The sequence below is a fragment of the Protopterus annectens genome, chromosome 12.part0 (assembly GCF_019279795.1).
Source record: "Protopterus annectens isolate FY-2018-M chromosome 12.part0, PAN1.0, whole genome shotgun sequence".
In the NCBI taxonomy this organism is placed as follows: domain Eukaryota; kingdom Metazoa; phylum Chordata; order Ceratodontiformes; family Protopteridae; genus Protopterus; species Protopterus annectens.
Window position 1 is genome coordinate 1,311,304,430 of NC_056746.1, and position 20,019 is coordinate 1,311,324,448.

Sequence of the window (20,019 nt, forward strand, 5' to 3'; positions counted from 1 at the left end):
GGCAAAAATTTTATCGGCAGTGACCCAGGGGGCTTTGGATCCGACCTTAGTTCCTCCTACACCTACTGTTCCTCCTCTGATTGGCATGGATGTTTCAGAGCTAGAGAGCATGGAACTGATGATCGTGAATCCTTCGGGTCCGACACCTTCTATAGGTTTTTTGGCCCCGACTGCCCTGATACCTTCAGCGCCAACCGAGGAATCTTGGGGCTGACACTCACAGGTCGAGTCCGGGGAGGATAGTAGGAACTACTTGTCAGTGCCGACTTTACCTCTCGGGGTTCGGCTCGAGTGAGTTCGGCCCCGACCTCTGGCTCGGAGCCCTCTGTACCAGTGCAGACGATTTCCAGCAGATCTTCAGATCTGAGGGATTCCTCTCGTCAGGACCAAGGGGACTTTGAGGCTATGAGGAGGGCTTTGTCCACCCCGATGACCACTCCATCGGTTCGAGCAACTCCCTTCCTGAAAGCACCGGTGTCTGCCTCTTCATCACATGCTCCATTGAAGCATAGAGACCCTGAGCCTCAGAAAGCTCAATTGGGTGAGCCATGTTCTTCCAAGACCTCTCTAGAAGCCCCCACTGAAGAAGTGCCTAGGAAGAGACTCTGCAAGAGGAAGCATCTGGACTCCCCTCAGGAGTCATTCACTTCGGATACTGACTTGGATGAGTCAGAAGGGTCCCCATGGTCCCCCTCAGAAGATATCTCCTTTGCAGATATCTTAGAGATTCTTAAACAGAGGGGTGGCTGGAAATCCCTTAACCCTTCTGATGATGAGTCAGTTCTCCTGAAGGCTTTTGGGTCAAAACCCTCCACCTCTTGGGTGTCTCCACCCTTTGATGAGTTGCTTGAATTACTCACTCGAAGGGCATGGGAGTCCCCCAACACCACGGAGCCTCTCCCCAAGAGGCCTAATAAATTTAGAACTAGCCCCCAAGACAGACTTTACCTTACTAAAGGAATACCTGTTGATGCTATGGTGGTGGCAGCAGCCACCAAGAAGGAATTATCGGAGACTTCTTCATCTGTTCATCCTCCTAATAGGTAGTCTAGGATTATGGACAGATACAGGAAGCGTATGTTTAGTTCAGCGTCCTTCGATCGCTGAACTACCTCAGATTTTACTAGGTTACAAAGGGATCTCCTAAATGAGCTAGGAGACACCCTACAGGGTTCAGTAGCTGTGGGAGTTCCGGACAAGGTAACTTCCCAGCTCTCCACTCTTAATTCGTCAGTGAACTCTTCCATGCGTCTGTTGTCACATGCAGCTGATAGTACGAGCAGGGCAGCGGGTACAGGAATCGCACTGAGGAGACATTCCTGGATGCGCTTATGATACTTTGTGGAACCCTTTAAGTCTTCCTTCATTAACACCCCCTTTGACGGTTCATCCCTTTTTGGACCTAAAGTAAAGGAAGCTCTTACCAGGAGTGAAAAGGACTGAAAGACCTTGTCTGCCATCGGAGTATGTTTTTCTACCCCGAATAGACCTTACCCCAAAGGGAGGGGAGGTGGAAAGATATAGTTCCATAAATCTCACGGCTCTTTCCAGAACACTCATGGTGACACCCCCCTCTAGAGGCAGAAGAGGGGGTAATAATGGAAGACGTTGCCCACGCGGCAGAGGAGGTCTGCAGAACCAGGGCGACAGATACCAGTTCTTTGGCAAGCCCGATCAGCACTCCTGAGAGAGCCCAACTGTTCATCTCTGGAGGCAGTTGGGGGACGCCTATCTTTATACCTAGACGCCTGGCTAAAAATAACAAAGGACAGCTGGGTACAAAGCATAATATTCAGACCCCCTCTAGTAAAGAAAATCCCAGATATTCCACCCAGTCATAGGGACCAAGCAGCCTTAGAGGTCCAAAGGTTGCTGGACAAAAAAGTTATCTAGCCAGTCCCAGCAGACTAGAGAGGATCCGGAACTTACTGAAGGTTCTTTTTAGTTCCAAAGAAAACAGGGGACTGGTCACCTATTCTGGACCTAAGCAGACTAAACAAGTCAGTAAAAAGACGAAGTTCCGGATGGTCACGCTTTAGTCAATACTTCCCTTTCTGGGGAAAGACAATTGGATGCGCTCTGTAGATATTCAGGATGCGTACTACCACATAAAGATGAACAGACTATCCCGGGATCATCTACACTTCTGGCTGGGAATCAGCCATTATCAATTTCATGCTCTGCCCTTTGGTCTCACTACAGCCCCCAGAGTGTTCACCAAATGTATGGCAGTAGTCACTGATCACCTGAGACGGTTGGGATTCCAGGTGTTTCCATATCTAGATGACTGGCTCCTCACTGCCACTACCAAGCATCAATGTATTCATGTGAGGGACACAACCTTAGATCTATGCAGTCAATTGGGCATTACCATCAAACCAGAAAAATCTGCCTTATCGCCATCGCAACAGGCAGCCTTTATAGGAGCAGAACTAAACACAGTTTCAATGACCTTGTCTGCCTCCAGAAAAAAATTCTCTGTTACAAAAACAAGTATTATACCTGCTTCCAAGAAAAAAATCCCCAGTCTCAATGGTACTCAAATTGCTAGGATCGATGGCAGCAGCAGTCATTGCCATTTCCCTCACTCGAATGCACATGTGAATTCTACAATGGTTCCTATTCTCTCAATGGTCTTTTCAGGAACTTCCAGTGTCACACCAAATCATCATAATGAATACGTACAAGAAGGACCTTTAATGGTGGCTGACGTCTCAACATGTATCTCGGGGACGTCCATTCATTCTACCCAATCCCATAGCCACAGTGACCACGGACACTTCCTTGATTGGGTGAGGGGGCATTTTCAGGGAAGAACAGCCCAGTGCATGTGGAAGAAATACGAGGTTCATCTACATATAAATGTCCTGGAGATGAGAGCGGTACTTCTAGCGTTGCAGTCCTTTCAAGACTTTCAACCTCTGGGAACAATTGCTATTCAGACAGACAACATTTCAGTGGTCTGGTACATCAACAAACAAAGAAAAAACAAATCTTATCCCCTGTGTCGAGAGGCCATAACAGTATGGCAGTGGGCAACCTCCTCCTAGCGCTTTCTGATAGCAACGCACATCCCGGGTAAATCCATTCTGATAGCAGACAAGCTGAGCAGGGCAATCTTACTGCCTCACGAGTGGTCCCTAAAGCAACAAGTAGCGGAAAAGATATTCCTTAGATGGGGCCAGCCTTGCTGTGATCTTTTTGCAACCCCAGCAAACACGAAATGCAGCAGCTATTATGCCCTAATTCCCCTGCTGGGGGAAGCCCCAAGGGATGCACTGGTGCACAATTGGCCCCTGGGTCTCCTTTATGCATTTTCCCCCTTCCCTCTGATTCCCAAGGTATTACAGAAAGCAAAACGTCTGGGAAGGGCCATGATACTAATAGCCCCTTACTGGCCTCAGCAAATTTGGTTTCCTTTCCTCCAGCCTCATCTCTTGGAAGAACCCTTGATCCTGGACCCAGTTCCAGATCTGTTGACCCATTCATCGGAGGCTCTTCATCATTCTCTTCATTCCCTCAAACTGACAGCTTGGCTGCTCCATTTCCCACAATAGGCAGGATTTACAACCTCTCAGCTGAGGCCCAACATATTATAACATCCTCTCATAAATTATCCATCAGAAAGTTATAGCCTAGCAAATGGAAAAGATTTTCTTTATGGGCATCTCAGAATGATGTTGATCCTTATCTAGCTCCGATCCCATCTATATTGAAATTTCTAACTAAACTTTTCAATGAAAGAGCTGCTGCAGCTACCATTAGAGTTCAATTAGCAGCGATCTCAAACTTTCATCTTGGTTTCCAAGGCTCCAGTGTCATGTCGCATCAACTTGCTAAAGCCTTTCTTAAAGGTGCCATTCATTTGAGACCACCAATCAGACCTCCAGTCATGCCATGGAATCTAAATTTTGTTCTCTCCAGAATCATAGGTTCATAGGTTCATAGGTTTATACTAGGCTGACTGCCCTAGGGCATTTATAAGCCTAGCCCAAAGTTATGTGGCTTACGCCGCCCCTTATGTTAGAAATACTGTGCCCATTAGTTTGTTTTGCCTCTGTCCAGTAGTGATACAGAGATGAATCCCGGGGTAAACCTACGATCTCCCATCCACCGGTCAAGATTTCTCTTGAACAGAGCCAGTGAGGTGCTCTGCCTCACATGGACCGGGATTTTATTCCACAGCATGGGGAGTCTTTGGGTGATAAATCTATCCCTCCAGCACGTCCTATTTATATCCATGCTAAGGTTTAAGTCTCTTGCTCTAGTGGTTTTGGTGGATTTGGTTTTTTTGAGGTGGAGCATGTCCATTAATTCCGGGTTGGTCATGGCCTTGTATGTCAGGCACAGGTCACCTCTGAGCAGACGGTATGCAACTGAATAGAGTTGGAGTTTCTTCAGTCTGGCAGCATATGACAGGTTTTGGAGTCCCTTTATTACCGTCTTTCGAACCAGCCTCGTCCTGTCCTTTGAAATTCCTTTCAAGGAAGACTATTTTTCTGATAGCCATTACTTCTGCTTGGAGGATTTCTTAGCTGCAAGCCTTGACCATCAAACCTCCTTATCTGATTTTCCATAAGGACAGAGTTTCGCTCAGAACTAATCCATCCTTTTTACCAAAAGTTTGTTCAGAGACAAATCTTAACCAATCTATTGAGTTGCCAGTCTTCTTTCCTCAATACACAAATAGGATGGAACACATGCTGCACAAACTTGATGTTCATAGACAACTCCAATTTTACCTAGATAGAACAGAACAATTCAGGTCAACAGATCAGCTCTTTGCTTCCTTTTCAAAGTCAAAGAAGGGTGCCCCAGTGACAAAAGTAACCATGTCAAGATGGCTATCAGATTGCATTTCCTTCATTTATGATTCACAAAATACTCCCTTGCAACAAAAAGCAAAGGCCTACTCTACTAGAGCTGTTTCAACCTCATTAGCTTTTTGTGCCAGGTTACCATTAGATTCTATTTGTGCAGCAGCTACCTAGTCTAGACCTCATACCTTTATCACTCATTACAAAGTAGACAAGGCCTCCAGGGACAGGACCTCCTTTGGTTCCACAGTTTTGAAGAATATTCTCCCGTGAGCCACCCGAGAAAGATGGTGCTTGGGACGCTACCCATCAGTAAGAATGAACAGCGAGATAGAACAACTTCACATAAAGAAGTTATGTACTCGCCATAATGTTCCATGTGAGTTGTTCATCTCGTCTTCATTCTTATGTCCCATCCTCCAACCCCCATCCAGTCTACTTGAGATCCGTCTCCTTTTTTATAGGGTGCTTTGTCTCTTATCCAACTCTCTGAGTGGCATATTTATACTACTAAGTAGTCAGGCAGCAAACAAGATCTGAGGGAAGATCATGGTGCATTATGGGATAGGGAGTTGGCCTTGAGCTGGTTGAAGACCTTGAGCTTTTGCAGTTGGCCGAGTCAGAGCTAAGGATGGGCTCCGAACCCATCAGTAAGAATGAAGGCGAGATGAATAACTCACATGGAACATTATGGTGAGTACATAACTTCTTTTTTGTTACTTTGGTAAAGTGATCAGGCCCTGCCCCTGTGTTTCATTAGTTGTTTAGTGTCTTTTGATAGCCAAGGTAGTTTGAATTTGGTAGAAGTTTCCTTATGGGACGCAGGTTATTTAATATCTCGAGGAATTTATTGTTAAAGTATTGTACAGCGAGGTCTAAATGGAGGAATTTTAATGATGACCAATCACATTGCTGTGTAGCAGTGAATTAAATGTAGTGGGGGAGAAGTTTTTTTTGCTGTGGATGTTTTTGAACATTATGTTGTTAGGTGTATGTATCTGTTTCCTGAGAAGAAAAGTTTAGGAATAGTCACTAAGCGAATCTGGAAGGCAGGCTATTTGGTAACGTAGGTTGGGCTTATTTCTTAGTATCCAGTCTAGTATAGATTGTTTTTTGCAATGTTTATTGACATCAGTGGGTGAGTTTAATGGTTGAAGAGAAATTGTAGAGGTTGATAAAGTTGTAGGGGTTATCAGAGGAGCAGGTAAGCCAGTCCAGGTTAAAGTCGCCTATTACAATTGTTTATTGGTTGAAGTTAGTTGATACCCAGCAGAGGAGGTTTTCTATGTTGGATAGGTTGCTCCTGGGGGTAAATAGGTAGTGATTATTATTATTGTTTTGTGGGAATTGAGTTCTTGATGTGTGGTTAATATTTCGAAGTTGGGGAGGTCAGGGGGAGTGCAGTTTAGTTGGACTAGTTTAAGGGAGTCTTTAAACATGACAGCAATGCCTCCACCCCTTTTGTTTAACCTATCCTCTCTAAAAATGCTATAACCTCTGGTTAGAATTTCTTCATCTTTTATATAGGGCTTTAGTCAGGTCTCAGTTATGACAGCTGTGTCTGGTGGGTAGAGGGCTAGGGCAGCATGGAGATCACTTATTTTGTTTATAATGCTTCTGCGGTTGAAATTGATTATAAAAAGATCAGAGTGACTGTTTTTGGGAAGTGGGGGGTTTAGGAGGAGTTGATTTAGTGAGTTTGGAGTGGTGGATGGGGTGGATGGTACAAAGGATGGGGAGACATGTTTGGGCCCTGGGTTGGGATGAATATCTGCTTGGAGTTTAATTCGAGTTAGAGAGTGAAGTAGAAAAAGTCTGAGTTTTGATATCTGTCCTTTCATCTCTGTTCTTTGAGTCATCCCATATAATTGTCTCAAGTGTGTAGCAATTCTCTTCTTTGGTGGGTCCACTCTGAAGAAGTTGAGCAAGGACATCCATTTGTACTTCTTTCCCCCAGCGCCATGTTGACCATGGACTCCTCCCAGTTTTTTTTTTTTTTTTGGGGGGGGGGGTCATTTCTTGGAAAGGATGGTCCAAGGCATCTGGTTGTTGCAAAAGATCAATCTGCATATCAGTGTCCTAGAGTTGAGAGCGGTGCTTCTAGCGTTGCAGGCCTTTCAGAGCTTTCTTCCTCTAAGGACTATTGCAATACAAATGGACAACATATACATCAACAAATGGGGGACCAGATCTTACCCCCTTTGTCGAGAAGCAATAAGGCTTTTGGCAGTGGGTGATCTCTTCCAACTGCTTCCTAGTAACAGTGCACATGCCGGGCAAGTCCAGCATTCTAGCAGACAGACTCAGCAGGACCATACTCATGCCTCATGAGTGGTCTCTCAAACAGTCAGTGGCAAACATGATCTTCCACAAGTGGGGCAACCTTGCTGCAATCTATTTGCTTCCTCCTCCAACAACAAATGCAGCAGATTCTTTGCCCTTATCCCTCCTCAGGGACAGTCACAGAGAGATGCTGTAGTTCATGCTTGGCCCTCTGGTCTACTTTACCCTTATACTCCCCTACCCCTCATCCCCAAATTTCTTCAGTAGCACACTGGTTGAAGAGCAGAGTGATCATCATTGCTCCCTTTTGGCCTCAACAGGTGTGCTTCCCCTTTCTTTGGTCTCACCTAGTATGCCTTCCTTGGATGCTGGATCCCAGTCCAGACCCTCCTATCTCATCCATCAGGACAGATTCACCCAAGTCTTGTAACCCTCAAACTGACCGCATGGTTTCACCAATTCTGATGATAGCTAGACATTCCAGGCTCTCCTCTCCAGTTCGAAACATTTTGGTATCTTCCCATAAAGCTTCTAGTAGAAAAATCTACAAGACTAAATGGAAAAGATTCACTATTTGGGCTCAACAGAAACAATTAGATCTCTTCTCTGCTCTAGTCCCAGCAGTACTGGACTTTCTTGCCCCAATTTTCCAAGTTGGAGTAAGTTTCTCTGCTATTAAAGTTCAGTTTGCAGCCATCTCCAGTTACTATATAGGGGATAATGCTTCTTCTTTAGTTTTATCTAAATTGTGCAAAGCACAACATCAGATAAAGAAGTTATATACTCACCATAGCATTCCATTTGTGTTGTCCATTTTCATTCTTCCTCACCCCCCTCCCATCCTTCCCCTTGTCCTTCTCTTTGAGAGAGACCTAATGCAAATATTGTTAGGATCCATAGTTCCTGTTTGAGCTCCTGATGTTTCAGCTATTACTTTCCTGTCATAGCATTATTATTGTATTATATGTATGTACTGCATATAATAGCAGCAAACTCGATCTGAGGTGTTGTAATGGGCAGGGTAATTATGGCTGAGGGAGGAGGTTGAGATTTGTATCCTAGAATCTTTAAAAAGTGTCCGAGTCTGATCCGAACCCTTTTGTTAACGAAGAATGAAAATGGACAATACAGATGGAACGTTATGGTGAGTACATAATTTCTTTTTTTTTTATAGCATTATAGATCCTTCTTTAAAGAGGCTAGTGTTGGCTTTCTTTAAATGGATATTTTTTTTTTTTTAAGTTACAGATCTATTGTATTAAAAGTAGTCTGAGATTAGTCAGAGGAGAAGCCATGTCTGCTTTTATGAGTCTCATATTAAATTAATAGCCTGTTTTGCTTATCTATCTAATGGGACTGTAAAATACAGCAGTGCCAGCTTTTAAAGATCAAATGCAAAAAAAAAAATTTTAGTATCTTTTTGTTATTATTAATGTGCCTTTAAGAAGCTTTTATTAAGCACTCCTAAGCTGTGCTTGCTAAGTTTGGGTCTTGCACTTAAGTTTATATTTTTTCTGATTTAGGCATAATCATGACATACCAAGCACTACAAATAAATTCCTAGTAAAGTTTATTGTATTTGGTATATAATGTAATAACACAGAAGTCACACTAGTAAACAATTGTTTGTTGTGGAATGGTCATTTGACTGCAGCTTCACCTGTTGTAAAATGGCAAATTTAAAGTTATTATGATTTGGAAATGAGCTAATGTGTTTATAAAGATCATTATTATCATTGTATTTTCTAATATCGTAAAAATGCTCATAAATCCTTTCATTTAATGGCCTTTCAGTTTTCCCAGCATAGAAGGCATCACACAAATCAATATAAATCACCCTTTAGACAACAGGCAGCATTTTAGATAGCATAACAATGTTTTCACATATCATAACAGTGTTCCTCACAAAGATATGATCTCATTGGTGACAGTGTCCACATTTGTTCATATCATAGCTAGACATAATGTCCATCTCTAAACTGCATAAATCCTTCTTATTTTCAAAACTGTTTTTCAAATTATAACCTCTCTTATAAATAATTTATAGGTGATTACCCAAAGAGCCTACAACATCCTGACCAAAACTAAAAATGCTTCAATTCTTTTTAATCCTCCTAATACTAAAACAAATGGGGAAGTATTTTAAAACAAAAGCTGAGTTAAAAGACGTTTTGTTTGTTTCAACAGTGTTAGGGATCTTCTCATTGTCAATGTTCAAAAATCTTCACTAAGCAGGACTTTAAACCTACCATGTCTACCATTCTTAACTTCAGGTCTGAACTCACTGACCATTTTGTGAGGATAACCCCTCATAAAACAAATTAGAGAAAATGTTGCACTAGATTTCAAATTCCAAGTCATCGTACACCATTCTAGACAGTGTCATGAATTGTCCTATCACCAGTCTTCTTTTCTGATGAAGGGGGTGACCATTGTTAAAATGTAGGTAGGAATTAGAAAAGTTAGGCTTCCTGTATGTATATGTATTAGATGAAAATTCTTCACCTTCGACTTGTTTACTAATCAAAACATCCAAATAATTTATACTCTCTGATGAGTGTTTATAAGTGAACTTCAGAAAATCAGTAGTATAATTAATATGATTAAATATTAAATCTCCCATTTTCCGTTCGTGTAAACAGCTGTGTGGTCAAACATTTATTTATTTTTTTATTTATTGTCTGAGTAACTTAATGTGCTGCATTCTAGTTAGTTTGTAATAAAATCTGAGGAAATCTACTTAAAAAAGCCGATCCACTACAAACTGTTTCTCCCTTCTTCTGCATTACCAGAAGGTGGGACTGGATAACATGGGAACAGGAAATAACTGAATAGTTGCTCAGAATACAGTAAACAGTAACACCAGTTTATTACACTTAATAAATATAGGTCCACTGACTTAACTAAAGTAGAAGCTGCAGAGTTGTATTATTTACAAGATTAGGGCATAATCATAAAAAGAAATGGAAAAAACTGTTGCACTTGATCTTTGAGATTCATTCTCTGCTTGTAAAGGGCTTATTTCAGTTGGAGCGGCACAGATTCTTTTTTGTAATAGATAATAATGTCAGTGCTCGCTTGTAAGTGGCTCATTTCAGTTGAAAGATTTTTTTTTTCAAAACGTCTCCTCAGCAGAGAGGCTAAAATTTAGAAATGATAATAAGCAAAAATGATTCACCAGAAATAAAAAATTGACCTCAAAAGATAGTCAAACCAGTTCTTTTTGTATTGATGACTTATCTGCAGAAGTAAGTTTGTATCCCAGGTAAAACCAGTAAAACACGTGGGCTTGAGCAGCTTCTGGGATAAGTGGAAGCCAGTATGTCACACCAAGAGGCCATAATAACCTTAGTCAGACACAGGAACCTGGGCAGTGGAATCAAGAAGCCTTAAAACATGTCTATACTATGGATTACACTGTAAGTAATGACATATTTAAAACCTTTTGAACAAAATATTAGGTAGGGTTGGTACAACAGCAGTTGAAAAAGTGACTTACACCTTGGTTCTGCAGACTAGACTGTAAGTAATGATATATTTAAAACCTTTTGAACAAAATATTAGGTTGGTTTGGTACAATAGCAGTTGAAAAAGTGATTTACACCTTGGGTCTGCGAACTAGACTGTAATTAATGACATATTTAAAACCTTTTGAACAAAATATTAGGTTGGGTTTGTACAATAGCAGTTGAAAAAGTGACTTACACCTTGGGTCTGGAGGGTTCCTTTTGGAGGGACAGAGGTTCCAGGCAGGCATAGTGTTTCAGTCAGGGAGTGGTTTTCTGGGTCTGATTCTTGGGTCTATGTGCTTTTCCTTGGTGAAGGGCACCCTATATTCTCTCTTCCTTTTTCCGGGCTTTTAGGATCTGGTGTCCAGGTCAGTCCAGAGTGAAAAGGGCAGTCCCTTAGGGCCTGGCTAGATAAAGTGTACTCTGGACATCAGAGCCTGGAAACCTGATATGAGGAAGTTAGAATATCTAAATATGGGAGAGCGTGATGTTTGAAAATGAAGCCTCCCATGTAAGTGATTTCAGGTGGGCTTGCTCTTCTGCCAAAAAAAAAAAAAGTTTTGGCACAGATGGCATCTGCAGTTTCAGCAGGTGATTATTCTGACCGTTCTGACTGGTCTATTTTGCTGTCTAGAGTTTAGGTTGAGCTGTCCCAGTGGATCCATTCCTTGGAACATTAATTTAGTATAGAAACTGAGGACTACAATATCTAAAAGGCTGCATCAGATCCTTGCATACTGTTGTGGTGGTGAAGGCAGGCCATGGTTTATATGCAGGTTATTTTGTATATTTCAGATAGATTTCTAAAGACTTAATAGACCTGCAGTTTGTGCCATCATTCAAGTACAAGATTGACTGTGAATAGAGCACCATGCTGTGCCAAACTAACTTCATTAGTCCCAGGGGAAGATTTAATTTAATTTGCTTGAGCAGTAAGTTGTGGCTTGTATGCAAATCACTTTTTGAATAATGGTAAATTCTGTCATTTTCTTTTTTTGCAGTTAAAACTGGTTGTGAAGAAAGGGCACGGAACAGAGAATGTTTACATGGGTAAGTGTGGCAAACCAGAATTATACTGCACATTTAAATCTGTTAACATCTGTAATGCTTGTGATTATTAATTTATTTAAATTTTTTCACCCTGAAACCATATTTTTTTTTTTATACTTGTTCCCTTCCAAACGCATTGGTATTGTCCTTATTTTACCCTGAGGCTTGATACAGAGATGCAATGTTTCTTTAATTTTTTTCCTCTTTGCATGAGTGCCAAAAACTTCAGAGTTTTCTTTCTACAGAAGTGTGCTCCTTGATCTGAAGTAGTTTACTTCATTTGCTCTTCAACCTGTGGGTCCTCGGATCCATATTGGATCTGACACTGCCGCATTTTCCAGTTACAGCTCCCAGCTCCATGCTCCTCGCCTTACCCATAATGCCCTTGTCTCCCATCAGATCTCGTTTACCACCTGAGAGGAAGCAGCATGGTAGTATTGTGGTAGTGTAATTGTTTAAAAAGTAATTTTTTACTTTTTTTTAACTTTTCTACCTATTTTACTCCTAACCTTTCTATACCTTCTCGGGGTTCTTCATAGCTTTTTTTCTTGTAAGCTTTTCTATCTTCCTCCCCTCTTTTCTTTCCTCGTGATAGCATGTGTGTGTTTCTTTTGAACTGGCTAAGGCATGGCAGACACCCCGAAGCCTGGTTTCAAAAGGTGCACAGTGTGGCCATAAGCTTTCCCCGGCGGATGGCAGCACTCTGTGCGTGGTTTGCTTGGGGGGTGGCTTACCTCCAGTCCCCTTGTCCTATTTGCGCTGGGTTTAACCTCTGAGCACTTAAGGACAGGCAGGACAAACTGATTGTCAAGGGCCTGTTGCCCTCCACTGCTGGGATGGACGTCCCATCTTCCCCCGCTAAGAAAGCAGCCTCCGATGAGCGGTCAGGGGAGCGCTTGCAAGGCCAGTTCTTCTTGACCTTATCCCCTTCCTCGGCCTCTGGGACTCATCTTCCCACCAAGAGTCCTGGGGAAGGGGATAAGGTCAAGAAGAACCGGCCTCACAAGCGCTCCCCTGACTGCTTATCGAAGGCTGGCTCCCCGCCGAAGGTTAAGCCTGTTTCCAGGCCTATTGCACCTCGGCTCAGGTCCCCAAGGTTCTCCCCTGAGCCCGAGATTCTAATTAGCCAGTAGCCCCCTAGGCCTTCTCACCACCTGCTCTCCTGGCCCACTTCAGAGGCATCCTCCCGCTCTACCCGGATCCTATCTGAAGCGGAGATGGACAAGATGATGTGGAGATTTATCCACACTCAAATCCAGATGGGGGTCTTGTCAGGGCCTTCTCCCACTGGAGCAGGCACCTTCCAGCCAGTATTTAGACCTATCACTACTTCTCCGATCCGACCTGTGGTTTCGGAGCTGTTGGATCCGAGGATGGTCGGAGTCAAGGGGTCAGTGCCAATGTCACCTTATACCTCGACGCCGACCAGTGCCTTGAGTGTGTCGGATCCGACTAGATCGGATCCGAGCTCTAGGAGCTGTAGCCTTGGGGTCAGATCCAAGGGAGTGCATTCTGCTCCGAGCTTGCCAGAGAGAAGCATTCCTTTCAGCGTCTCAGCTCCTAGCGGCTCAGCTCTGACTCCCAGGTCGGATCAGGGGGAGTGGCTTTCGCTAGTTCAGCCCAGGAGGTCTGTTCCCCCTTGGCATTCGACGTGGTGGAGAGGGTTCTCTCAGGGTCAATGCCTCTGACTATTTCATCTTCTGAGTCCATCCAGACCCCCCCTGGCCTTGAGTGCAGGTCCGACCATCTTGCCCTCTTGGGGACAGCCCATAGCCATAATGCCCCAGGAAGTTCTGGTCTTGGAACAACCCGTTTGCGAGATCTCCCTAGATAGTCCCCCTGAGTAGTTCTCCTGCAAGCATATGTGTAAAAGGAGGCACTTGGACTCTTCCCCCAGAGTCTCTCACAGAAGACACGGACCTGGATGAAGGGGAAGGTTCCCCAAGGTCACCCTCCAAGGATGTCTCCTTTGGAGACATCATGGAGATCCTCCACCCAAGGAGGGGGGCGGTTGTCTGCCCCCAAACCAACCTCTGATGAGTTTGTGTTTCTGGATGCATTCGGCTTGGGCCCGTCTACGTCTTGGGTGTCCCCTCCTGCTGATCCACTCATGGATTTGATAACATCTAGGGTATGGAAGGAGCTGGACACCGTGGAGCCAATACCCAAGCGCCTGGACAAGGTCTTAAGCCCTCCCGCAGACAAATTATACTGGCACAAGGGGTCTCCTGTAGATGCTATGCTGGTGGCAGTGGCCACCAAGAAGGAACTCACCCAGGAGTTCCACAGTCCATCCTCCTGACCGAAAGTCGAGAACGTTGTATCATTTTGGGAAGCGAGTCTGTGCTGCAACAACCTTCTGCATGAGAGTGCTGAACTACATGGTGCATGTTATTCAACTCCAGAGAGATCTGGTCAAGGAAGTCACAGAGTCGACCCCAGGGTCCATGTCAGCAGAGGACAGGAAGACATTCGATGCACGAATGGCCACGCTAAAATCTGTAGCCAACACATCTATGCGTTTGCTCTCCTATGCTATGGAGGGAGCTGCACGGGCTGCGAGGTCAGCCGTTGCCATCCAGCACCATGCCTGGCTCCGCTTATGTCAGTTCTCGGAGCCCTTCAAGGTGTCTTTTACCAATGCCCCTTATGATGGTTCTTCCCTTTTTGGGAAGACAGTCAGAAAGACTTTGGTACAGAGCGAGAAGGACTGGAAGACATTGTCTGCTGTCGGGGTCCGTTTCTCACCACCTCAAAGGTCCTTTTCCAGGAACCAGCGAGGCCAGAAGACGATGTGGTTCTGCAAGTCTCAGGCATTTTCCCGGGAAGCTCATGACTCACCTTCCCCCAGAGGCAGAGGGGGATATGATAGACACTGCCCTAGAGGCAGAGGGGTCCTAGGAATTTCGGGTCCCGAGAACCTTTCTTGGATAAACCTGGACAGCAACCCTGAGAGGTTGTCTGGCTGTACTCCTCTGGAGGCAGTTGGGGGTTGTCTGTCACTTCACCCACTAGCATGGGAGTCCATCACTACAGATCAGTGGGTGTTGCAAGTCACATCCCGGGGATATTTTGTCCCCTTCAAGGATCTTCCCCCATCCAACATAGCCCTCCTGGACGTCCACCCATGAAGTGGGAGGAAGCAGCAGTACAGGTAGACTCACTGCTGAGAAAATGAGTCATCCAACCGGTCCCTCTAGACCAGTCTGGATCTGAGGTTTATTCCAGGTTCTTTTTAGTGCCAAAAAAGACGGAGGACCTCAGACCAATATTAGATCTTTCCCAATTGAACCTGTCATTAACCAAGACAAAATTCCGGATAATCACTTTTCAATCTATTCTGCCTTGTCTGCAGGACAGGGACTTGATGCGCTCTATTGACCTCCAGGATGCGTACCATCACATCAAGATGCACAGATGCTCCTGGAGGTTACTTTGCTTCTGGCTGGGAGCCAATCATTATCAATTTCGAACCCTCCCCATCGGTCTCACCACAGCTCCCCAGGTGTTTACCAAGATAATGACAATAGTAGCGGCTCACCTGAGGCTTCAGGGCATTCAGGTCTTGCCATACCTGGATGGATTGTTTTTTTACCGCTCCCTCAGAGCATCTACTGTGTCAGGCCAGGGACTTCTTTCTTCAGTTAGCCAACAAGTTGGGCATTACGATCAATATGAACAAGTCTGCTCTTCACCCGGTTCAGATTCTAGATTTCATTGGGACGGCAGGACACAATACAATCATAGGTGTTCCTCATCTCAGACAGGATACGCATATTGAGGTTACACATCTTACACATTCTTCAGACCCATTTGCCAACAGCCGAAGCAGTGTTAAAAGCTTTAGGTTCTATGGCGGCCATGATGAATTTTCTCCCCATGGCACACCTTCATATGAGGGTACTGCAGTGGACGCTAGTGGTTCAGTGGTCACTGTTAGACCTCCCTTTGTCTTTTCCAGTGAGAATTTCATAAGCATGCCGGGACTCCCTTTGGTGGTGGATTCAGTCCCCAGATCACCTCAAGGGACACCCTTTTCAACCTCCTTTACCCCAAATCCCGGTGACCACGGACACCTTTCTACTTGGGTGGGGGGGCATTGCTCGGGAAGGACAGTCCAAGGCACATGGTTCCCTTCCGAGACCTATCTGCACATCAGTGTTCTAGAGATGAGAGTGGTTCTTCTTGTGTTGCAGGCCCTCCATGCTCATCTTCCTTTGGGAACGATTGCAATTCAGACAGGCGACATGTCAGTGGTCTGGTATATCAACAAACGGGGGGGGGGTAGATCTTATCACTTATGTCGAGAGGCCATGAGAGTGTGGGAATGGGCGATCTCCACCGGCCATTTTCTGGTGGCAACGCACATCCCGGGACGGTCCAACTTCTTAGTAGACAGGCTCAGCAGATCTATCCTGATGCCTTATGAGTGGTCCCTGAAGTCTTCTGTAGCAGAACAGATCTTCCTAGAGTGGGGTCGTCCTTGCTGCAATCTCTTCGCATCCCCCTCCAACGTGAAATGCAGTGAGTTTTGCACTCTGAACCCCCCCACCGGGGGAAACTTCCCAGAGACTCTCTGATTCATGCTTGGCCTCCCGGGCTTCTTTATGCATATCTTCCTCTTCCCCTCATGTCGAAGTTTCTACAGAAAGCCAGAAGGCTGGGGAGCACTGTGATCCTCATCTCCCCATTCTGGCCTTGACAGGTTTGGTTTCCCTTACTCTGGTCTCATCTAGTTGTTCCACCATGGACCTTGGATCCGGTCCCAATTCTGCTTTCACATCCCTCGGGAATTCCTCATCCAGATCTGGACAGTCTGAAGCTCACTGCTTGTCTGCTCCGGTTCCTATGATTCTTAGGACACCCGGTCTGTCATCTCCTGTTAAATCCGTTCTGGTGGCAGATCATAAATTGTCCACCAGAAAAGTTTATCGCAGTAAATGGAAATGTTTTTCTATTTGGGCCATTCACTGCACCGCTTTCGGCGGTTTTAGATTTTCAAGCTAGTATTTTTCATCAAGGCGCTAGTTCCTCAACGGTGAAAGTCCAACTAGCCGCCATTTCTAATTTTCTTGTTGGAGTAGATATGACTTCATTGGCTTCTTCTAAAACCTTTCTCAAAGGTGCCTTTCTTCTCAGACCCCTGGTTAAGAACCCCATTCCTCCGTGGGACCTCACTTTGTTGTTGCAGGCATTGGTTTCTCCTCCCTTTGAGCCTGCAACATCTGTGGCTCTACAATTTTTGACCTGGAAAACTGCCTTCTTGGTTGCCATTACATCCGCTAGAAGGGTGTCGGAGCTTCAAGCTCTTTCTATCAAAGTCCCTTACATAATCTTTCACAAGGATAAAGTGTCGCTACGCACTAACTCATCCTTCCTTCCTTCCCAAGGTAGCCTCGGAGGCCAATATTAATTGGATTATTAATGTACCAGTATTTTTTTCCGAACTATCAGAACAAAGGGGAATGCAAATTAAGTTTCTTGAACGTAAACAGGCAGTTGAGGTTTTATCTGCACAGGAGTAAACCTTTCCGCAAGTCTGATCAGCTTTTTGTGTCCTATGCCAAGCCTTTCTTAGGTAAACCCCAGGGATCACGTCAGTCGCCCTGCTAGACAGGGGTCCAGGAAAAGTAAATAATGTGGGAAGAAATAGCCAGGGAATTGTTATGGCTAGGCTTGTATAGGCCCGAGGGCTGATAGCCTAGTACCAACCTATGAAAAGTGACTCTTGCTCACTGGATTTTACAATGCATTGGCCGGGCTTATTCAGATAGAGGTTTGTCTCTCCAGGAAGAGTGAAGGCTCATTCAACCCAATCTATGGCTGCGTCAGCAGCCTTTTGGTCTAGGGTCTCTTTGGATGAGATTTGTTCAGCTGCTACTTGGGCCTCATCTCACACTTTTATTTCTCATTATAAACTGGACTTGGTCTCTAGGAGTAGAGCATCCTTTGGTTCTGCGGTGCTCTGGAATATCCTTCCATGAGGGCCTCCAAAGAGTTAGGTAGCTGGGGACTCTGTCCCACAGGTTGAAGAGCAAATGAAGTAAACTACTTCAGATAAAGAAGTTATGTACTCACCATAACTTTCCATCTGAGTAGTTATACTTTATTTGTCTTCAGCCATTCCCCCCTTCCTTCCCCCTAACCTTATCCTTTGGGATATGACACGTCCTTTGTACCGGACAGTTATTGCTGGGATCTTTGGTTCTGTTAGGGCTAAAGTTCATTTGTAATGTTTGTGTTGGAGGATAAGGTGTTATTTGGTCGGGTATCTGTTACCTGTTAGGCAGCAAACTCGATCTGATGGGAGAAGGGAGACAGGAGCATTATGGGTAAGGGGAGGAGCACGGAGCTTGTAGCCGTAGCTGGAAAATGCAGCTGTGTTGGATCCGATATGGATCCAAGGACCCACAGGTTGTAGACAAATGAAGTGGAACTACTCAGATGGAATGTTATGGTGAGTACATAACTTCTTTTTTCAGCCAATTGACATTTTTTGCACTCTTAACTACCTTTTATATGGAGCTCTGTTCAAGCCCCTAGCAGTTAGAGCACATGGAAGATGCCCTTAAGCTTTGAAAAACTGGCCGGTTAATCATTTCCTTGGCAGAATATAACCCTAATAGCTCAGGCTACTACAACAGTGATCTATTAGAGATGTTCTTTTATGATCAGAATTCCGTAGAAAGACAGGTGTAATACAGTTCATAGGGTTCCTACTAGATAGGCTTTGCTAGAAGATGAATGAAAGAGTCAGAAGAATCGAGAGAAATGTTGTCAAATGTTTCAGAGACAGCTATGGAGAAGTATGAATAGAAGAGAAGTGTGATATGTAGTTTGCAGGGATAGATTTGTGGAGGATAATGAAAAAACTAAGTCCATTAGAACATTTAGTGGAGTATGGAAGAAGATTCATTGGAATGCATAAACCAATTGGCTAATATACTAGTAAGTCAAAATCCACATATTTACAAAGTGAGTATTCCTTTCATTGAGAAAGGATAATCATTAGGAGTTATTTGGAGCAGGTGAAAACATCAGGAAAAGAAGGCAGTAGCAGGGAAGAAGCAGAGGAGATTAACCTTTTTCTATAAAACATATGCATTTGCTTGTGTCTTAGGTGCTCTGTAAGTTTTTCCTAAATTGTGGGCACTGTACAGTCTGTTGTACTTCTGTAGGAACATGGTTCTACTGAAGCTGCTTTCACATGGTTCTACTGAAGCTGCTTTCACCAGAAACAAAGCTAGCAGGGTTAGATGATTTTTGGAAGTACTATTGCTGTAATAAAGATAGATCACTATTGCTAGGAGAATGGCAAAACGCATCATAAATTTAGTTGCCCAGAAATATGATAATGCTTATGGAAGCAGGTACTCAGCAGCTGTTCGCTACAACATGCTTAGTGGTATAATTAGCTTAATTAGATGTTGGAGGACAGAACAGCAAATTATGACTTCAGATTAAATAGACCAGCAGCTTATTCTTTTGGCAGTTTATAGAGGTTGAATATCTTAATAGCATGCATTGTTGACATCATATAATGAATGACTGAGCTTTAATTAAGTTGCTGAATGAAAATACAGTGGATATCCGCATACAGTGTGGTTAAATAGTCATGGAAGAACAAAGACCATACCCTTCCTCTTTTACTAAAGGGACTGTGACCAACTTTATTCTGTAGTTTAAAATTAAGATTTAAGTTAATAAACACTATAAAGCAAAGATGGAAATTGTTACAAAAATGCTTTAAGGTTGTATCCAGCCACTTTTGTGACATAGATGGATAGAACCCTGTCGACATTGCAGGCAGCTTGAGTGGCTCTGAATTGAGATAGAGACAGCAACAGCTGACATGATACCCTGACCATTTATAAAATGAAAAAGTGACGGGTGATGATAATATGACTTTTGTCCCATAGTGCATTTTATTTTAGACAGTGTTGGTCTTTGAGGCCTTCCAGTCTAAAAAAAAATTGAATCAGTCCATTTTAAACATGGCAGTACCCAGAGTATAAACAAGAAAATGCCTGACCTTATGGTCTTCCTAACCCTTAAGCACATACATGTCTGTCTAGCCACCACATTTGGTTCCATTGTTATGAAAGCACACCCTTTTTACCTGGATTTAATACCTGTCATCCATTCTGACCTTCCAGTGATGAGTAAGTGTATCTGTTTTTATCTGAAACCTCATCCTTTCACAACAAATCCAACATGAGAATGAGTTTGATCTGCTAGATATCATAGGGTCAGTAAGTAAGTCAAATTACCACATCACTGCAAATTATAGAACATTCTCTGTATCCTCCACTAACCATGATACTTATCTAAACCAAGCTGAGAGCCTGGCTATTGACCCA

The 20,019-nt window shown here is 43.9% G+C and overlaps 1 protein-coding gene across 1 annotated transcript in view; it reads left to right on the top strand.

Moving 5' to 3' along the window:
* COMMD7 (COMM domain containing 7) overlaps positions 1-20,019 on the top strand; it is a 565,679-nt gene that overhangs the window by 497,365 nt on the left and 48,295 nt on the right. The window contains exon 8 of the mRNA XM_044090372.1: positions 11,611-11,659. Coding sequence (XP_043946307.1) covers positions 11,611-11,659 — 49 coding nt within the window. The remainder of the gene's footprint in view (positions 1-11,610; positions 11,660-20,019) is intronic.